The sequence below is a fragment of the Myotis yumanensis genome, unplaced genomic scaffold (assembly GCF_028538775.1).
Source record: "Myotis yumanensis isolate MYYU_CA2020_CCGP unplaced genomic scaffold, mMyoYum1.0.hap1 SCAF_2, whole genome shotgun sequence".
Classification (NCBI taxonomy): Eukaryota; Metazoa; Chordata; class Mammalia; order Chiroptera; family Vespertilionidae; genus Myotis; species Myotis yumanensis.
The window spans coordinates 18524122-18541997 of record NW_027223753.1 but is presented as its reverse complement, the minus strand read 5'-3'; the positions used below and the strand labels follow the sequence as shown (position 1 = coordinate 18541997).

General features: G+C 47.4%; 1 protein-coding gene and 1 non-coding gene across 5 annotated transcripts in view; both read left to right on the top strand.

Annotated features, from left to right (window-relative positions):
• Window positions 1–2478: 2478 nt before the first annotated feature.
• The window catches only part of MECR (mitochondrial trans-2-enoyl-CoA reductase), a 35928-nt gene continuing 20530 nt past the window's right edge, over window positions 2479–17876 (top strand). For 2 of the 4 annotated variants that reach the window (XM_070404558.1, XM_070404559.1), the window contains exons 1-3: window positions 2479–2690; window positions 16171–16268; window positions 16736–16867. In XM_070404558.1, coding sequence (XP_070260659.1) covers window positions 2518–2690; window positions 16171–16268; window positions 16736–16867 — 403 coding nt within the window. In that variant the 5' untranslated portion in view covers window positions 2479–2517. Of the gene's footprint in view, window positions 2691–11506; window positions 11572–13523; window positions 13574–16170; window positions 16269–16735; window positions 16868–17876 lie in introns of those variants that run through there. The other 2 variants (XM_070404561.1, XM_070404560.1) reach the window with 2 other exon arrangements.
• On the top strand, window positions 4051–4157 carry LOC139004560 (U6 spliceosomal RNA). Its single transcript, XR_011470436.1, has one exon. It is a non-coding gene; the product is annotated as a U6 spliceosomal RNA (small nuclear RNA).

Genomic DNA, 17876 nt, shown 5'->3' with positions numbered 1-17876 from the left:
CCTAGGGACTCTTACAACAGACATCGACCTGTGTGTCACTGTGAAAACAGAAGATAAGCAAGACTGGGTATTGTGTGTGTGTGTGTGTGTGTGTGTGTGAGAGAGAGAGAGAGAGAGAGAAAGAGAGAGAGAGAGAGAACGCTGTGAGGGACCAAGTGTTTCCCCCATGATGGGACACCAACGTTCTCTATAATAAAAGCAAGTACAAACACTTTGTGAGCATGACCTATGGGCCAAATCATAGTCTGTGTGTTTTACATGTGACATTTCTCATTTAGTCTTCACAATAACCCCCCAATAACATTCATCCAATGCTCTCATGTGCCAAGCATTCTTGTACTAAGTGCTTCAAGTGAAGTGAATAATATCTCACTTGATCCTCACAACAGCCTTGAAACAGACACTATTATTTCCTTCATTTCAAGGATAAGGAAATGGAGACACAGAGAGGTCAAGTGACTTGTCCAAAATCACTTTGAAGTGGTTTTAGAAAGTGGCCGAGCCAGGACTTGAGTCCAGATTTGCCAGAATCCAGCCCTGCACCCTTCATCACAGCACTTAGCTTTCTTCTCTTCCTCAGAGGAAAGACTCTGAGTTAAAAAGCTTCGGGTCAATAAAACCCAGAGAAATGAACTCTTCCTTATCCTTCACAGACCTGCCTCGGTGTTTCTCGAAGCCTGTTTCCTGGGCCACCTGCGTCCGAATATTCTTAAGAGCTTGTAAGAAATGTACGTTCCTGGACCCCTCCCCAAGATTCTAATTCGGTAGGTCTAAGATGAAACCTCAGGTGGTTTTTAGGCATATTGAAGATTTGGAGTCACAGGACTGGCTTCATCAGCACCTTCTCCAAGATACCCCACCCTGTCCCCAACCCAGACATGTCTCCTTGACTCCACCTGTGCCCTCTCTCATGTTCTTAACAGTCAACTGGGTTTTAGGTAAGCTCGTGTCTCCACTCCACCAGAAATGTGAAAAATATGATCTAGTGTCTTTATTGGGCTACACCTTTTTACAAAGAACTTCGATTGTCCCACTTAATTCCTTTCTACACTGAGCATTTTTATTTTTTAATACATTTTTTATTGATTTTTTTACAGAGAAGAAGGGAGAGGGATAGAGAGTTAGAAACAACAATGAGAGAGAAACATTGATCAGCTGCCTCCTGCACATCCCTTACTGGGGATGTGCCCTCAACCAAGGTACCTGCCCTTGACTGGAATCAAACCCAGGACCCTTCAGTCCCCAGGCTGACACTCTATCCACTGAGCCAAACCGGTCAGGGCTACTCTGAGCATTTTTAGAGGGGGCCCTCCTCCGTGTGATCCCTCCCTTATACCTGAACACACTTAGCATTTTACAAGGTGCTCTCCTGTCCATGTAACATTATTCTATTGTTTCATCCAATCCTCACAACAATCTTTTTTAAAATACTTCTATTGATTTTTAGAGAGAGAGTGAGAGGGAGAGAGAGAGAGAGAAACATCTATGTGAGAGCGAAACATTGATCAGCTGCCTCCTGCATTGCCAGGAACAAGCCCTGCAACCCAGACATGTGCCCTGATAGGGAATCGAACCAGAAACCTTTTGGTGCACAGGAGGATGCCTAACCAACTGAGCCACAATGGCCAGAGCCCTCACAATAATCTTAAAATAGGAATATTCTCCCCCTTATACCTATGAGGAAAGATTCCGAGTTTCAGTCACTTGCCCAAGCTAGGAAGTGGCAGGGCTGGGGTTTGAACCTAAATCTTCTAACTCCAAACCCAGTATTCTTGCCTCCACAGCAGCTTACATGTACTCAGTGAAGGGAAGTAAGCTTTGCCTTCCTATGCTATGAGAAGATAGTGGGGATTAAATGAGATAATGCCTTAAATGGCCTGGCACAGTGAGCACTCAATAATAAATGGTGGGGCCCAGCCCGCGTGGCTCAGTGATAGAGCATGGACCTATGAACCAGGAGGTCACGGTTCCATTGCCCGTCAGGGCATATGCCAGGGGTTACGGGCTGGATCCCCAGTGTGGGGCATGAAGGAGGCAGCCGATCAATGAATGATTCTCTCTCATCATTGATGTTACTAGCTCTCCCTCTCCTTTCCTCTCTGAAATCAATAACAAAAATTTTAAATAAATGAATGAATGAATGAGTAAGTAAATAAATAAATAAATAAATGGTGGGAGGAGAAACTGAGGTCGGGGGAGGGGAAATGTCTTCCCCAAAATCAAACAACAAATCGCAGACTGCAGACATAGCTTTAGGCCAGTCTCGGAGGCTCCTTGGGAGATCAACTTTGGCGGGCTCAAAATCCCCGCGGCTCCCGCAGGTCCCCGCACGGCGCGTCCCTAGCTCCCCTCGCAATCTCACCAGGCGCCACCGCGCGGGCAGCGGAAGAAGGAGATGGCCCTTTAAAAGGCGCGAGGGGCGTGGTTACGAGGCGGGGCTGGGGGGGCGGGGCTGGCGCGCGGTCGCGGGAAGTTGACGTGTCCGGGGCGTCCGGCTCTGAGATCCCTGCGGTGAGCATGTGGGTCCGCGCGCTGTGGGAGGCGCGGACCCCGGCCCTGCTGCGGCGGAGGCTGCTGCCTGCCTCGGGCTGCCGCCCGCCCGCTGCCGCCTCCTGCTCCGCGTCTGCCGAGGGCTCCCGGGTCCGGGCGCTGGTCTACGGCCACCACGGGCACCCGGCCAAGGTCGTCGAGTAAGAGACCGCGCCGAAACGGGGCCGGGGGACTGGGATTCTTGTAGGGGTTTCCCACGGGCTGTGCAGAAGGGAGACTGGGAAGGGAGAGACAAGGTCCACGGAAGAAGGTAGAGAGAAATAGGACCGAAGCTGGAGCCCGGGGTATGTTTGGTAGCTCAGAAAGTCCGCGTTTCGAAGAAGTTGAAGATCCGAGAGGCACAAGTATAACTGTGATAGTGGCTGACGTTATTGATGGAGTGCTGTATATGTCGGGCAATCCCTGTGTAAATCGTCACAACCACCTCTGGGTGAGGTACTTGATGTCGCCCCATTTTTCAGATGAGAAAACTGAGGCACCAGAGAGGTGAAATCACTTGCTCAAAGTCACACATCCAATAAGTGGCAGAGTTGAAATTTGAATCCAGTCGGACTGACTGACCCGCCCAAGTTCTTTCCTTCTGTTATTTTTTGGAGGAGGTGTTCAGAATACTTTTACATCCATTTGGATCTTCACTTCTCAATACAGTAGGTCAGAGATCATTGTTTCCATTTTACAAAGGACAAGGGACTTGTCCAAAGTGCTATGCTAATACAGATTGTAACAGGGGCAGGAATCCATGGCTTCTGACACCTGGTCTCGTGTGATTTCCTGTCCACCGTGCTGTGTGCCTTTAGTTACAAATGCTCCTATTTTGGAGCCAATACAAGACCTGTTTGACCTTAGACAAGTCACTCAGCCCCTCTGAGCCCTCATTACTTTTATAATTATGTCCTCCTAAAATTCTATTAGATCTTAATAAATGATTTTTGCATGTGACTAATAAAAACAGTATATGAATTTTCAACCACTATAAATCTGCCCATAAGTAACTAGAGGTATACCTCGTTTTATGGTGTTTCGCTTTATTGCACTTTGTGTTTTGCGAATTAGGCAGGACCCTATACCCTCAATAAGATTATGACTCGCTTTATTGCTATACTGGTCTTGTTACATGATCTGGAACCGAACCTAAAATATCTTCTGTTTAGCTATCCAAGAGGGCTAGTGGGGTCACTGTAGAGGAGCTACAGTGAAAGCACTGACCTGTAAATCAGAAAACCTGGGGTCAAATTCTTGCCCTCCCTGTCCTAGCTGTGTGTTCGGCAAGTAACTGAGGTTCCTGAGCCTTGGTTTCATTATCTTTAAAAATGGAGACAATACAAACATAGCTCATAGTGCCAATCAGCTGAGGTCAATCTAATGCTTTCCACCAAAAAGTACCTACATACTCTCCTGCAGTCCCTTGTTTACAACTCTTTGATTCCCAGCAAATGGTTTGCTTGTTTTCCAGAGGACAGGCAAAACGGAATTATTTCCATGATTAAAATACAGACTAGAGTGCTCACTTCAGCAGCACATGTACTACAACTGGAATAATACAGAGAAGATTAACATGGTCTCTGCAACAGGATGGCACACAAATTCATGAAGCATCCCATATTTTTACTTAAAAAAAAAAAAAAGGATGAGAGTTGTTTTGACAGCCCGAGAGGATATACCTCAGATAAATTTCAAGGTCATTCCCTCAGCCTAGCCACGTCCACCATTAGAATATTGAGACCAAAAGAATTTTGAGAAGATGCATCAGTCAATAAACCCCAAACTCTATGTTGCTCATGAGTAAATAAGTCGCCAATAAACCCCAAATTGTATGTTGATCATCAGTGATATATTCCCATGAGGACTATGCTGTGATGAGCTGGTAAAGCTCTGAGGAACACTCCTTTTCCAGGATTACATTCCAAACAGGAACGATGTAGTGCCTCTCTCGCGGGCTTGTGATTTATGTCTGGTACAGGGCCTGCCACAAAACAGGAGCTCCAAAAACGCTCTTACATCTGTATCTGATGTCAGTAGGAAGTGCACCTTTTCTTGAGTTCTTTGCCGATGAAGAAGGCATCTCCAGTGTTCGGGACCCTGAGGAAAGGCCTGGGAAGGTTAGGCAGTGGAGTGCAGCTGCCTCCTGATTGATCACCTCCTCCTGGAGCGCCAGGGAAGCTGGAACAGACTTGTTGCTGATGCCACTAAGGCAGTGGTTCTCAACCTTGGCTGCACATTAGAATCACCTGGGAATCTTTTTAAAATCCTAATTTCTGGGCCTCATCCTCCGGAAATTCTGTTTCTTTGTTACTAATGTGGTGGCCTCACCCCATAACAAAGAAACAGAATTTCCGGAGGATGAGGCCCAGGAATCAGGATTTAAAAAAGATTCCCTGGTGATTCTAATGTGCAGCCAAGGTTGAGAACCACTACACTAAGGGAAAAGGGATAACCGTCTTGTCTCCTTGTATGGAACCCTAGTAATTTCCCAAAATTCAAAACATGATACTTCCATAAAGCATTGGATTCAACCTTGGCTTCACATCTCAGTCACCTATGCCACTTTTAGAAACGACATATCCCCAGGCGTTACCCCTGAAGTACTTAGTAAGTCTGGGGAGGCCCTGAAATCTGTTTTCAGAGCTCTCCACGTGACTCCGATGTGCAGGCCAGGGTTGAGAGCCGTTGTCCTGTGGATGTGGACTGTCAGGCAGGCAGGCGGTTCTCACTCTGCCTGAGAATGGCAGCTTTCCTTTCTGACCCAGATTCAGGCCATTTGACTTGTTCCTGTATGGACCGAAGCCAGAGGCTGGGATTCTCTCCTTTGTAGTCATGTCTTAGGAGGTTTAAGGTAACCCCAGTGTCACAGAAAGAAGCAGGTGTCCTCTAAATATCCTAGTAACTGGGTATGTGGGTCAGGTTACACCAGGTAGGGCCATGGCACTACTAAGAGTCCACGCACACTATTTCCCAAACCAGCGTGGTTTGTGATGTTTGCTCTGTGGACCAGAGCTCTGGGAGCAGCAGAGAGGAAATGAGGAACAGTCTGCTCAGGTCTGAGGAGTGGTGAGGCCTCCAGGGAGCTCCTGTTCTCATTTCAACATTCTGAATGCCCTTCTCTTCAATCCTGGAGGCTCCCAAACTAAGCTCTTCCCTCTACTAAGTCTTTCCCTGATATTTTATAGTTTCTTTCTTTTCCCCCCAAAAATAGACTCCCCTATATAGTTGGGCCTTTTTCATTTAAAGAATTGAACAGCTGATCTAAATGAAGTAAGAATGTGCAAGAGAGCCCAGCAAGTTGGCTCAGTTGGTTGGAGTGTCGTCCCATACACCAAAAAGGTTGCGGGTTCGATTCCAGGTCAGGGCACATACCTAGGTTGCGGGTTTGATCCCAGGTTGGGGTACATATAGGAGGCAACCAATTGATGTTTCTCTCTGCCCTCTCTCTTTCTCTCCCTTCCTCCCTCCCTCCTTTTTAAAAGGTGCAGGAGAAAATTACAACATGGAAGAGTGGCAAACATTCTAGACATTTCAGAGGTCCCTAGGCTATTACCCCTTGTGCAGAGTTCCGGATTCTCTATCACAGCGATTTTCAACTGGTGTGCTGCAAAAAGCTTTAAAACATGCAATACCTGACTACTTAGTCAGGGGCACTGATCTCTTTTCCCTTAGATTGTCAAATTAAAAAGAAGAAATGACAATCGCCAACACAACAATAGCTGTGAATGAATCAAAATTATACCTTTTTTTTTTGGTGTCAAATCGGCATAACTTTTTTTATGTGCTGCACAATTTTAGTAATTAGTTTACGTGCGCTGTGAGATGATAAAGGTTGACAATTGCTGCTCAATCAGATAGTTCCCACATACTCCAATGTCCTTTCCTTTTGTTCCTGAAAGTCCCCTTTCAGAATTTTGCATTCTCTGGGTCTTACGGTAAAAGCTGCTCTCATTCATTCTATACCTACTATGTGGCAGGCATTGGGCTAAGTTCTCCAGATATATTATGGAATTTTAAACTCAATTGGGGTTGGTCATTGTTATCCCCATTTTACAGACAAGATAACTGAGGCTCAAGAAACTGGAAAGACACTCGTCTAAGATCATACAACTAGGATGTGGCTTTATTAATATTCCTCGATATAGACATAGACCTGAAGAAACAATGACAATCATCCCAAGTGTTTTTTTGAGAATGAGATGGCAGATAATATTGGAAATCAGGTAGGTCAGAAGAGGAGATTATAGGTCATTCAGGTGATCCCAAGTCTCTACTCTTCATAAGAAGGGCAGCCCCACCCTGGGGAAGATAGTAATGTCCTGTCTCCATTTTCCAGATCCTGGTCATCACAGCTTTCTCACCTGCCTGCTGCTGGCACACGATGAGGCAAAGCTGTGACACCCTTGGACAGATACCCACTCTGTTAACCAGATGGAATTTGGGGGAGCAGGTGGTGGGCTGTGTAGAGAGGGAGTTCTCCCTGTAGGGCACTGTTTGTTCTCGGGAATCTCTTCTTTTTGCAGTTGATGTTAGTGTTGAAAACCCAAACTCTGTGCTGGTGACTTGGTTTTTTAAAACAGAATTATAGTACTTTGAAAAAAATTTAGCATTTTGGTTTGGCACTCTGTTGAAAACTGGGATTTTGTTTCTTTTGTCTTGTCTCCTGGAGCTCTTTATTGTGGTCATGAATGAAGGAGGGGGGACAGAACTCATTAAGTTATTTATTCTTTAAAAAAAATAAGTAAGTGCTGGGCACTGAGAATGCCCAGACTAATAATCTGTGGTCTTTGTCCTCAGGGAACTCACATTCTAGTCCAGGAGGGAAAGTGTAGAAATGTTCCAAGCAGAAGATCCTGCATGTGGTGTCTGATCAACAGATATGTAGGAAGTGCCTACCTGTAATCCTTTGAGGGAGGTACCTGCTGAACCAGGCTCCGAGGGCACTAGCCTGAGCTCACGGGATTCTAACTCAAGCAGGTTCCACTCGAACACTACCTTCCCTCTGGACTCCACACTAGGCTGTAGGGTTTAGGGCCAAGCTCTTTTACCCCATTTCCTCATTCTTGCCTCTGAGGGTGAAACTTGGCAGCTACACCCCTGAGGAGCTGCACAAAGGAGGGGTTTCACCCGTGTCCAGAGTGTCTGGGAGAAGAGCTGCCACCCAGTGCAACTCCATGTTGCTATGACTGCCTGGCCCTCTCCTAGCAGCTCCTGTCACTCTCTGATATAGTTCCAGGCCTTTCCCACCCTGGATGGAGGGGGGTGGGGTCCTCATTTTAGAGAAAGAAAAGCAAAGATGACACCAGGTTAGTCTGTGCCTCGGGTTGTCACTGGGGCCTGGCGGGGTTCTAGTCCTAACTGTGCCACTCATTATAGTGAGGAGATCACTCCAGTCTCCTTTTTATTCTCAGTTACTCTGTGATAAAGGGGTCAACCAAGGTCAGCAATGGTAAATACAAGCATTCTTGCTGTCCCCACACTTCTGTCTTCTATGCTGATGACAAACCTTCACAGCTTCCACTTCTGTATACCTCAAAACCTGCACACCTCTTTACCCTATCCTCCCCAAACGACACTTGCTCCTGCCAAGACGAGATGAGACCTCAGCATTCTTTTCAACACAGTTCTGCAGCCATGGGGATTGTTATGAGGCATGAATCCTCTTTGATCCAACAGTTCAGTTGTCCAGCTCCAACACTTCTATGAAACAGAAGCAAGCGTGGGACTGCCCGCTTGCCAGTGGTTGCTCTAGCAACCTGCAGGGAGCAGTGCTGTGGTCGAAATCCGGGGTCCTGGGCACAAGATTTCATCAGTGCTCCCTTTGCCCTTGGTTAGGTACATGATCAGCAGCCCCCCAGGCAGGGCCTGCACGGTACCTGTCAGAGACGAAAGGAGCTGCCAGCAGCCAGTCGGCCTCCTGCTGTGGTTCAGTCTTGCTCTCTGGAGCCACAAGGAGAGTTAGGCCTCAGCAAACTAAGCAACAGAGACTGCAGCTCCCTTCAAGCAAGTGTCCTGATGTCAGCAGACGTAGAATATTATGGGGCTTGCAAGCTTTGTGATCATCTTAATTAAGGGAGAGTAGGGGATTGAGAAAGAAGGGAGAAATTTTCTTTGCCAGCCCTTGGTAGAAACTTCCAGAAGTTGCCCTCAGGCTCTGATTCCCTTCCGTTCAAAATGATTGTGCAGAAAGTCCTGGATGGTAGGAGGGCAAGATTACTTTGAGTTAGGGAAGCCAGCAGAGGCGCAGAGGGGCAAGCAGGTACCGCTGGCACATCAGGAAACACGGAACAAGGAGCTCTGCTCAGGGACAGCAGTCCGTGAGGGACGCTGTTAGAGCCCCCCAATCCAGGTCGCCGGCATCCCCTGCTGGGAGTGAGCTGAAAAACTTCATTCCTCCCTGATTCCCCAATTGTGTTCTGCTTATTAATTATTAATCAAATCTCAGAACAATGTACCCAGCACTCCAGGCATTTGACCCAGTCACAGAAGAAGGCTTGTTTGTGACCGTGGAGGCTGCAGACAGACTGGGGAGAGCCACATGAGGTGTCGGTTACCTACACCCAGTGTGGCCTGGTGACGGGACACACATTCTTGGCTCTGTGTAATGAACAGATGAGAAAGTCTCAGTGTTCTATGGCTGTCTCCCTCCCTGTTTTTTCTGCTCAGAATCATATTGACCAGTTTAAGGTGACTGAGTGGAAGATGCAAGATAGTACAAATGGTTGCTAATTAAATGCAGAAGGCGGGAAAGATATTCTAGCGGCGCTGGCTGGTGCTCGCCTTACACAGCAAATATAACTGAGGCAGTCCCCAGAGCGCTGGCCTCTTTTTTCCCCCTCTCAAAAGGCTCTTTCTTCTGCCTGCTTTTGTCTCCCCTGTAGTTCAGATGGCATCACAGGTGTACAGCCTCGGCCTCAAAGGAGCCATTGTGACCTTATCCGGTCTGGGATCTGCTGAGTGGAGACAGGGACATCCCGCTGAGTTGCATGGCGCCATTACGCTCACAAGGGAAGACCCTTACCGTCCAGGGGAAGTGACTTGAGATGTAGCCAGGCTGTGTTTGGGTGCCTCGTTTGCTCTCCGCTACACACCCACCAGTTCCTTTGGGGAGTTAAAAAAAAAAAAAAGGAAGAAATGACTATCATTATACCAGCAGTCCAACTCCTGGAATTCAGACTCGCCCCATTTTCCTTCCTGTCTCTGCAGAATGGTATCCTTGATGACCTGTTAGAACTCTGCAGGAACAGCGGTGTCTGGTATTGATGGCATTCCATGGGGCAGGCTGGGGCTGGCCTCCCCGGTGAGAGGCAGCTGGACCAACACACCTTCCCCCAGGCGGGCAGCCTGTGTCGGGCCTGCCTGCCGCCCTCACCCACCTGTGTTTGCAGTTTCAACTTCCCATCTCCTAGGACCTAGGTCCTCATCCCCTCACACTCCCCTTCCCCCCATGTCTGTGAACTTCACCTGGCAGGGCAGCTAGGCTGCCCAGAAGACAAAGAAGAGAACAGGGAGCGAGTGGCGGCCCAGTACAGCACTTCTCAAGCTGCCGTCTGGAGGCAGGCAGTTATTCGCTGTGCTGTGAAAATAGTGTTCCCAGCTGAGTTAACTGGGAGCTCTGATTGTTCAACGCCACGTGGGTTTCTTTACTGGAGGGCTTCTCAGAGCCTGTATGACTCTAATGTGCAGTCTGAAAGGGCTTTCGGAGGCAGCGTTTCCCAAACATATTGGACCCCAGGGAATACCTAATAATGTCTCTCGGGACAGGAATTCCACAACACAGCGGAGGGATGCCGGCTCAGTGTTCAACAGGCTGAGCTTTGGAATCCGGCTTCAGATCAAGTCTAACCGTTTAACCTTGGGCAAGTTACTCCTGTGTTTCCTCTATGTAAATTAGTTTGATAACATCCTCCAGGTCGGTGTTTTGAGGACTAGACAGCATTGGGTACATAAAATGTTAAGCACAATGCCTGGAGCCCAGTAAACTATCAACATTAGTTGTCGTTTAATTGTCCAGCCATCACCCAAAATATGTTTACCTGCTACCCTAGACTCTACGTACAAACACAGCTGACTCCGCTCTGTGTCTAGCCCAGGCGCCCTCTGCTCTGTACCAGCCTGCCTCAAGCTTCCTCCCCACCCCAAACCACTCTTCCTCCCTCCCTCTGTCACCATCCAGTTACCCAAGCCAAAAGCCCAGGAGCTGTCAAAGACTTCCCACAACTCCCATGTGGAGTTGGACACCAAGTGACATCAGTGCCGCTTCTTATTTAAGAGATTCTAGGTGGTCTGGTCCTGCCCATTCCCGGGCTCCAGTCCAGGCTGCACCTGAGCCTGCTCTCCTGTCAGGTCAGATTCTTTGCCATTCTCTCTGGCAGGAGAGCTTCCTTCCTCTCTCGGTCCCCCCAGTAAACTCTTGTTTATCCTTCAAGCTGCAACTAAGGTATCACTTCTTCCAAAGCCCCTTTGCTCACCTTTGTTTTCTTCCCCAGATGGTTAAACTCTCAGTCAGCTCTAGCACAAGCCTGCCTCTGAGGCAGCACTTCTCCCAGGTGTGAGCCCCTATACCAGTGATGGCGAGCCTTTTAAGCTGGGCGTGTCAGCATTTTGAAAAACCCTAACTTAACTCCGGTGCCGTGTCACATATAGAAATTTTTTGATATTTGCAACCATAGTAAAACAAAGATTTATATTTTTGATATTTATTTTATATATTTAAATGCCATTTAACAAAGAAAAATCAACCAAAAAAATGAGTTCGCGTGTCACCTCTGACACGCGTGTCATAGGTTTACCATCACTGCCCTATACCATCAAGCTCTGGGGCAGATGTTACTTTTTCATATTTAAACCCCTTGGTACCACATCTGACACTTAGTAGGACTGTCAGTACATATCTGTTGAATTAAATTTACTTGAGTTTTCAAAAAAATTTGTCTTCTTTCAGTGATTCAGTGATTCTTTCCAGAGGTATAGCCGGCTAATTGTGTCAGAGGCTTCCTTGGACTGATGGCAGTTGCCCTTCAGCATCTACTGTGTCAGGTACTCCAGTAAATGCTTTATGTACATTAACTCACTTAACCCTGTGAGGGAGGTTCTAGTGTTCTCCCCATTTCACAGACAAGTATTTTGAGGTTGATGTAGCCAGTAACTGACCAAGGCAGGATTCAAACCCGGACTGTGTATTTCAATCCAAATCCATGCTCTACCCTTCGTCTATGAACTGAGATCTACCTGTATTCTCATCTTGACCGTGGTCATCTAGACTTTTCAGAAGTACAATTTTATTGCAAATGCAAGCTGAACTTTCCTGTGAGGAAAACAGTCGAGGGTTTTTGCTTAGACCGGACTCTCTTGAGGATCATCTCCATTGTTTATCTGCACCCATCCTTTAGGTGTGTTTTCCTAAACAGCCCAAAACCAGAAAGAGAAATACAAGCCTCAATAGCTAAGTCCCTGTGGTTTGAGTCTCTCCCCTAGTTTGAGTCTCTCCCCTAAATGACTGGTACTTCTATGCCACATTTTCTCTCTAGAGGAGAAACTTGGATCATTTCTTTAGGAAGCGCTGAGCACTGTTTTGGTCGCAGGCACTGTGCTAAGACTGAAAGTTCTCAGCCCTTCGTGAGCTCACAATCTAACAGGGAGACAACACGCATACACATTCTGACTGTAAAACTAGGTCAGGAAAAAGGGCACTGAACTGAGTCTGGAAGACCTGGATCCAATTCCGAGTTCATATCTGCAACTCCAAAATCCAAAAAGCTCTGAAAACTGACCCTTGTTTTTTTTTAAATGTTTTTGTTTTTGCATAACTCCTTTGGAGGCAAAACCTGATCTCTTACGTGAAGTTTTATATGGTCATTATTCATTCCACTTAGTGTGATGATTCATACATTTTGCTGGAAAACAGTGTGTCTGACCATAGGATGCTGCCCCAGCCCCCACGTGGGGTATAGATAATACATGGTTCAGAACCCTGAAGTACATGCATCTCACCCCAAGAGTTTTGGGAAAGGAATGTGAAGTTATACCTTATGATCAATTGAAAAAAATCTGTGAAAAGACTTCATAAACTAAAAAGCCATGAACTCGGCTAAGATAGTCTCATGGTATGATCACTGTGATTGGGAGCATGCAGGATAGAGCACGTGACTTTCTCCAGGGCCAAGAAGAGTGAAAAAAGATGTCTTAGGGCAGCGGTTCTCAACCTGTGGGTCGCGACCCCTTTGGGGGTCGAACGACCCTTTCACAGGGGTCGCCTAAGACCATCGGAAAACACATATGTAATTACATATTGTTTTTGTGATTAATCACTATGCTTTAATTATGTTCAATTTGTAACAATGAAATTGGGGGTCACCACAACATGAGGAACTGTATTAAAGGGTTGAGGCATTAGGAAAGTTGAGAACCACTGTCTTAGGGGAAGTAAAATTTGAGTCAGGTTTTAAAGGGTGAATGGAATTTTTCACTTCATAGAAAAGCTGTGGAAAAGAAATTCTGGGCTGAGGCAAGAACATATAGAAAATGCAGGAAAAAAAACATGTCCTTAAGTAAGTTGAGTGCATGGACTTTTCCGCTCACAGAAAAACGGATCATCTGTGAAAATGCAAGAGAAGCAGTACAGATAACACCGAGGGGCCCCTAGTCCCCAGTCCATGTGCTCTGGGCAGGGTTTTTCTTTGCAATGCAGGCTTATACGTGCGTTCACAGAGAAACACCATGGTCTGGCATATGCCTCCCTGCTTAGCCAGCGGGGGAGCTGCGGACCTCTCCACCTTCCCAGGCCCGTCCAGCAAGGATCGGGTCCGCACACCGCTCCTGGCTGGTGCTCGCCTGGCTGCCCTCCGCTCGGTCGGGGGAAGCCACTAACCATCTGGCTTCTCTAGCATCAGGCTGCCAGGTTCACATCAGATCAGCCATTTACTACTTTTGGTGGCCTTGAGCAAGTCATTTACCTCTTTTGTGCCTTTGTTCCTCAGGCATAAAATCAGAATAATAGTAGGAAGCTGGCATGGAAAGCACTTAGAAGAGTGACTCGCTGGTAAGCACTCAAACAGCAGTTATTATTGTTATTACTGTTACAAGGATCCCCCTCCTCCAGCTGTATAAATACATGCATTCCTTAATATTTACCTAAAAAGGAGGGGAAATCCCTTTCTTAATTCTCTCTGCCCTGATCATCAACTTCTTCCTAGTTAACCACTTTCTGTAGAGACTATTTCTATTTTGGTTTTTTATAGCTAGCTGTTTCTCAATCATGGTGAGGAATGGCCCCCCTTAATTTGGTCATAATCTGGCCCTAGCCAGTTTGGCTCAATGGCTAGAGCATCGGCCTGCAGACCGAAGGGTCCCAGGTTTGATTCCGGTCAAGGGCTTGCACCTCAGTTGCAGGCTCCTCCCTGGCCCAGGCCCTTGTCAGGGCTCATGCAGGAAGCAACCAATTGATGTGTTTCTCTCACATCAGTATTTCTCCCTGTCTTTCCCTCTCTCTTTCTCTCTCTCTAGAAATCAATGGAAAAATATCCTCCAGTGAGAATTAAAAAAAAATTGGTCATAATCTGGTACAGGGATTTCCAGATTGGGATCCCTAGATCTCCAGGGGTCCTGTGGGCAGTCATGTGGATTCCCACACTAATTTCAGGATACCGATACAGAGGAAGGTAAATAAGAGCTGACTTTGAAGAGAAGCCTTGCTACGAACCAGTTTTCTTACCCTGTGTCAATTCCATAATCTCTGGCAGCCTCCATTTCCTACTTTGATAGAATAGAAATATTGCTCTGGCTGGGTGGCTCGGTTGGTTGGAGTGTCGTCCAGTACACCAAAAGGTCGCAGGTTCGATTCCCGGTCAGGGCACATACCTAGGTTGCAGGTTTAAACCCCAGTCGGGGTGCGTACAGGAGGCAACTGATATTTCTCTCTCACATCGATGTTTCTCTCTCTTCTCTTTCTCTTCCTCGCTCTCTCTTTCTCACGCTCTCTCTTTCCCTTCCTCTCTCTAAAATCAATAAAACATATCCTCAGGTGAGGGTAAAAAAAGTATCTATATATAAAAAATGGAAGTATTAATACTTTCCTCACAGGAATGTTACATCTTACATCAGATCCTTCAGCGCGGGACATTGTGTAGTAAATACCTGCCACCATTAATTTATTATTAGTATGAGGCATTTCTTGAAAATCACACTTTACCCCAAGATGGAGCCTTGGATATAATTAAAAGGTCAGATTTCACAGGAAGTGGATAGTTACATCAGTTTAGTGTGGCAGCATTGTTGCCAGTGCTAAGCGTCCCTGGTTGGCAGTTCTGTGTGCCTTTATTAAGTAAAAATGAAGAGAAATATTGCTCAACAAGTACATTTGGGCAGAGAAAGCATTGCAGACATGAAGTCTGGGGGGTGTGGAGAAGGACAAGGAGTCCAGTGGTAAAAGTCACAAGGACCCACCAGTTCAGTACACTGATCAGTGCTTGCTGGTTGTAAGGTCTCCTTTTTAAAAAACAAAAGTAACACATGGACATTGTCACAGGCCTTCCTTGAAAGCCCGTTGGCATTTTACCCATGAACCAAAGTCCCAGAGTGTCCAGGGCCCACTGAGACCAAAGGGGGTAGTTATCACATAGACTTGAAGTGGGAGATGCTATTGGAAGTGATGGAGTGCAAACCACCAGCACCTCTCCCGCTTTTACCAATGGAGACACAGGCCTCAAGCAGGAAAGAGACTTGCTGGGGTGGCAGCTGTGCATGGCAGGGCTTCACACCCAGGATGCTCAGCTCTGTCCACCATCCTTTCTGACAGACCAGGATCCTCATCCAGAAGAAGCACCGCTCCAGGGGGTGAGCCATAGCCACCCAGGGAGTCCTTTCTGACCTACACAGGCCATCTCTCTACTTCCCCCGCTCTCCCCTCTCCCCTATGTGTTTTATGGGGGAAAAGAAAGCGGAGAACAAAGGACCAGCCCAGGGTGTCCCAGGTGTGCCCGTCCCTAGGAACTAGTCGGAGTGCTCCCATCTGGAGATTCTGGTTCAGCGGGTCACAGCGGGGCCTGAGAACCTGTATTAGTAAGCACACCAGGTGATCAATAAGCAGGTTTGGGGGAACACAAGGCTAATCCGGGCCAGGGGGATTTTTAACTCTTTTCTGTCCTAGAGTGGACAGTGAGAGTGAGAGGTCACTAGGGATTTCCCCCTTGCAGTCCTGTGCTAATTCCTTATAGCTCCTTTCTCTTTTCTAACGAAACCGGAATTCCTGGGCACACAATGGCAGCTCAAACAATGTTGCTGACTGACCTACTCTGGGGAGATGATTTGAGCAAAAGATGCCCTGTCTAGCCCTGGTAGGTTGCTCAGTGGTTAGAGCATTGGCCTGCCCACCAAAGGGTCTCGGGTTCGATTCCTGGTCAAGGGCACGTACCTAGGTTGCAGGTTCCATCCCCGGCCCCAATCGGGTCGCGTGCAGGAGGAAACCAATCGATGTTTCTCTCTCCCTGCCCTCCTTCCCTTCCACACTGTCTGAAAATCAATGGGAAAAAAATATCCTTGGGTGAGGATTTAATTAGTTAATTGATTAATTAAAAATTTAAAAAATATGCCCGGTCTAGCCTGAGTGGCATTAACATTTCTCTTTGGCTTTGTGCTTAGACTGAAGAACCTGGAGCTAGCTGCTGTGGGCGGATCAGACGTCCATGTGAAGATGCTGGCGGCCCCTATCAATCCATCTGACATAAATATGATCCAAGGTAACCTTGGTTTCTGTGGCTTATGTTAATTGGCTGGTTTTTTTTTTCTTTTGCTTAGCCACCACCTCATTTTCATTCCTCCTCAAGTGTGGGTGTGAAATTCCTGTGATTAGCAGCAGCTGTTCTCCAGATGTGCCTTCTGCAGACTGTGGAGCCCCCCTGGCCTCCCCTCCCTTGGTGTGAGGCTTTTCAAGCGTCAGGGAGGTTGCAGTAGGAGTAAAGCAACCACAGTGATGTGCCTGTAAAATGCTGGGCTCATTGCACACATTATCTTAGCCAGCCTTCCATCTAGTCAGTCTTCCTGGTAACCACGAAAACAAAGGAGCATTGTCCCCTTTACGGGTGTAGGAGCTAAGGCTCAGAGCTGGTCAGAGGCAGAACCCAGATTGGGCTTAGGTCTCACTCCAGAGGCCATACTCTCACTGCCCGCGCCTTGTTGGATGACCCTCTGTGCTCTTGTCCCTTAGGTAATTACGGCCTCCTTCCCCAGCTGCCTGCTGTCGGAGGGAACGAAGGTGTCGGACAGGTGGTAGCAGTGGGCAGCAACGTGACTGGGGTGAAGCCAGGAGACTGGGTGATTCCAGCAACTGCTGGTTTGGGTGAGTTTCTCCAGGTCTCAGCAGCCTTTCGTTGTTCCAGATCCTATTTTACCCACACTATAGAGAGTTGCTCATCGGCTCAGCGGAACTAAGTGATGCAGGGCTTATTATTAAGTCCCTATACCTACCCTCCCTCCAGAGGGGTGGGATCGCTCGAATAAGGAGAGCAGGAGGTGATGTGCCTGCTCTCCCATCTCCGTGGGCCGGTGCTGATTGGAGCTGTGATTGTCTGGATCCCTACATCCCTAAGTCCCTGCAGTAAGGTACAATGAGGGAAGCAAGACAGCATCTGCCCTCCAGGAGGTTAAGGACTGATTGAAGAAATCTTCAAACCAATAAGCTCAGTAAAGGGAGTGCTACAGGTTCCCAGGAAGCAGCAGACACTTCTGGCTGCTCTGTGCGCCTGCATGTGGGAGAGAGAGAAGTCGTGGGGAGGGACCAAGGCTTCCTGGAGGAGGAGCATTGGAACTGACCTTGGGTAGATGGATGTTGTTAGATGGAAATGAGCCAAAACAGTTGCATGTGGAGGAAACAAACAAGCAAAAGCACAAAGCTGAGTTTGGGAAGTGGTGGGCAATCCCGTGTGGCCTCCGCAGAGGATGTGCACCTGGGAGAGGGTAGCAGAAGTGAAACAGAGGGTCATGAAATAATGGGGCCACATGAGGGAGGCCCTGAGAAAGCCCCATTGAGAGTTGGGGTCTTCTTTTACATATAGCAAGGAGTCATTGCTGAGCTAGTTAACACTTGATGGTTTTTGAGGCACAAACATTATACAGATGGATCCTGACAGCAGCCACGGGAGGGAAGCAGGACAGACATCATCCATCCCATGGGACACAGGAGGACCTGAAGCTTGAGAAGAAGCCCTTGCCCAGACTTAAACATCAAACTGAAGGAGAGCTCACCAGGCTCTTGTCGCCTCTGTTAGGACTCTATGGGTTATAACTTACAGAGAGTCAACTCAAACTTGCTTTACAGAAAAAAAGAAGTTAATCGCTGTGTGGAACTA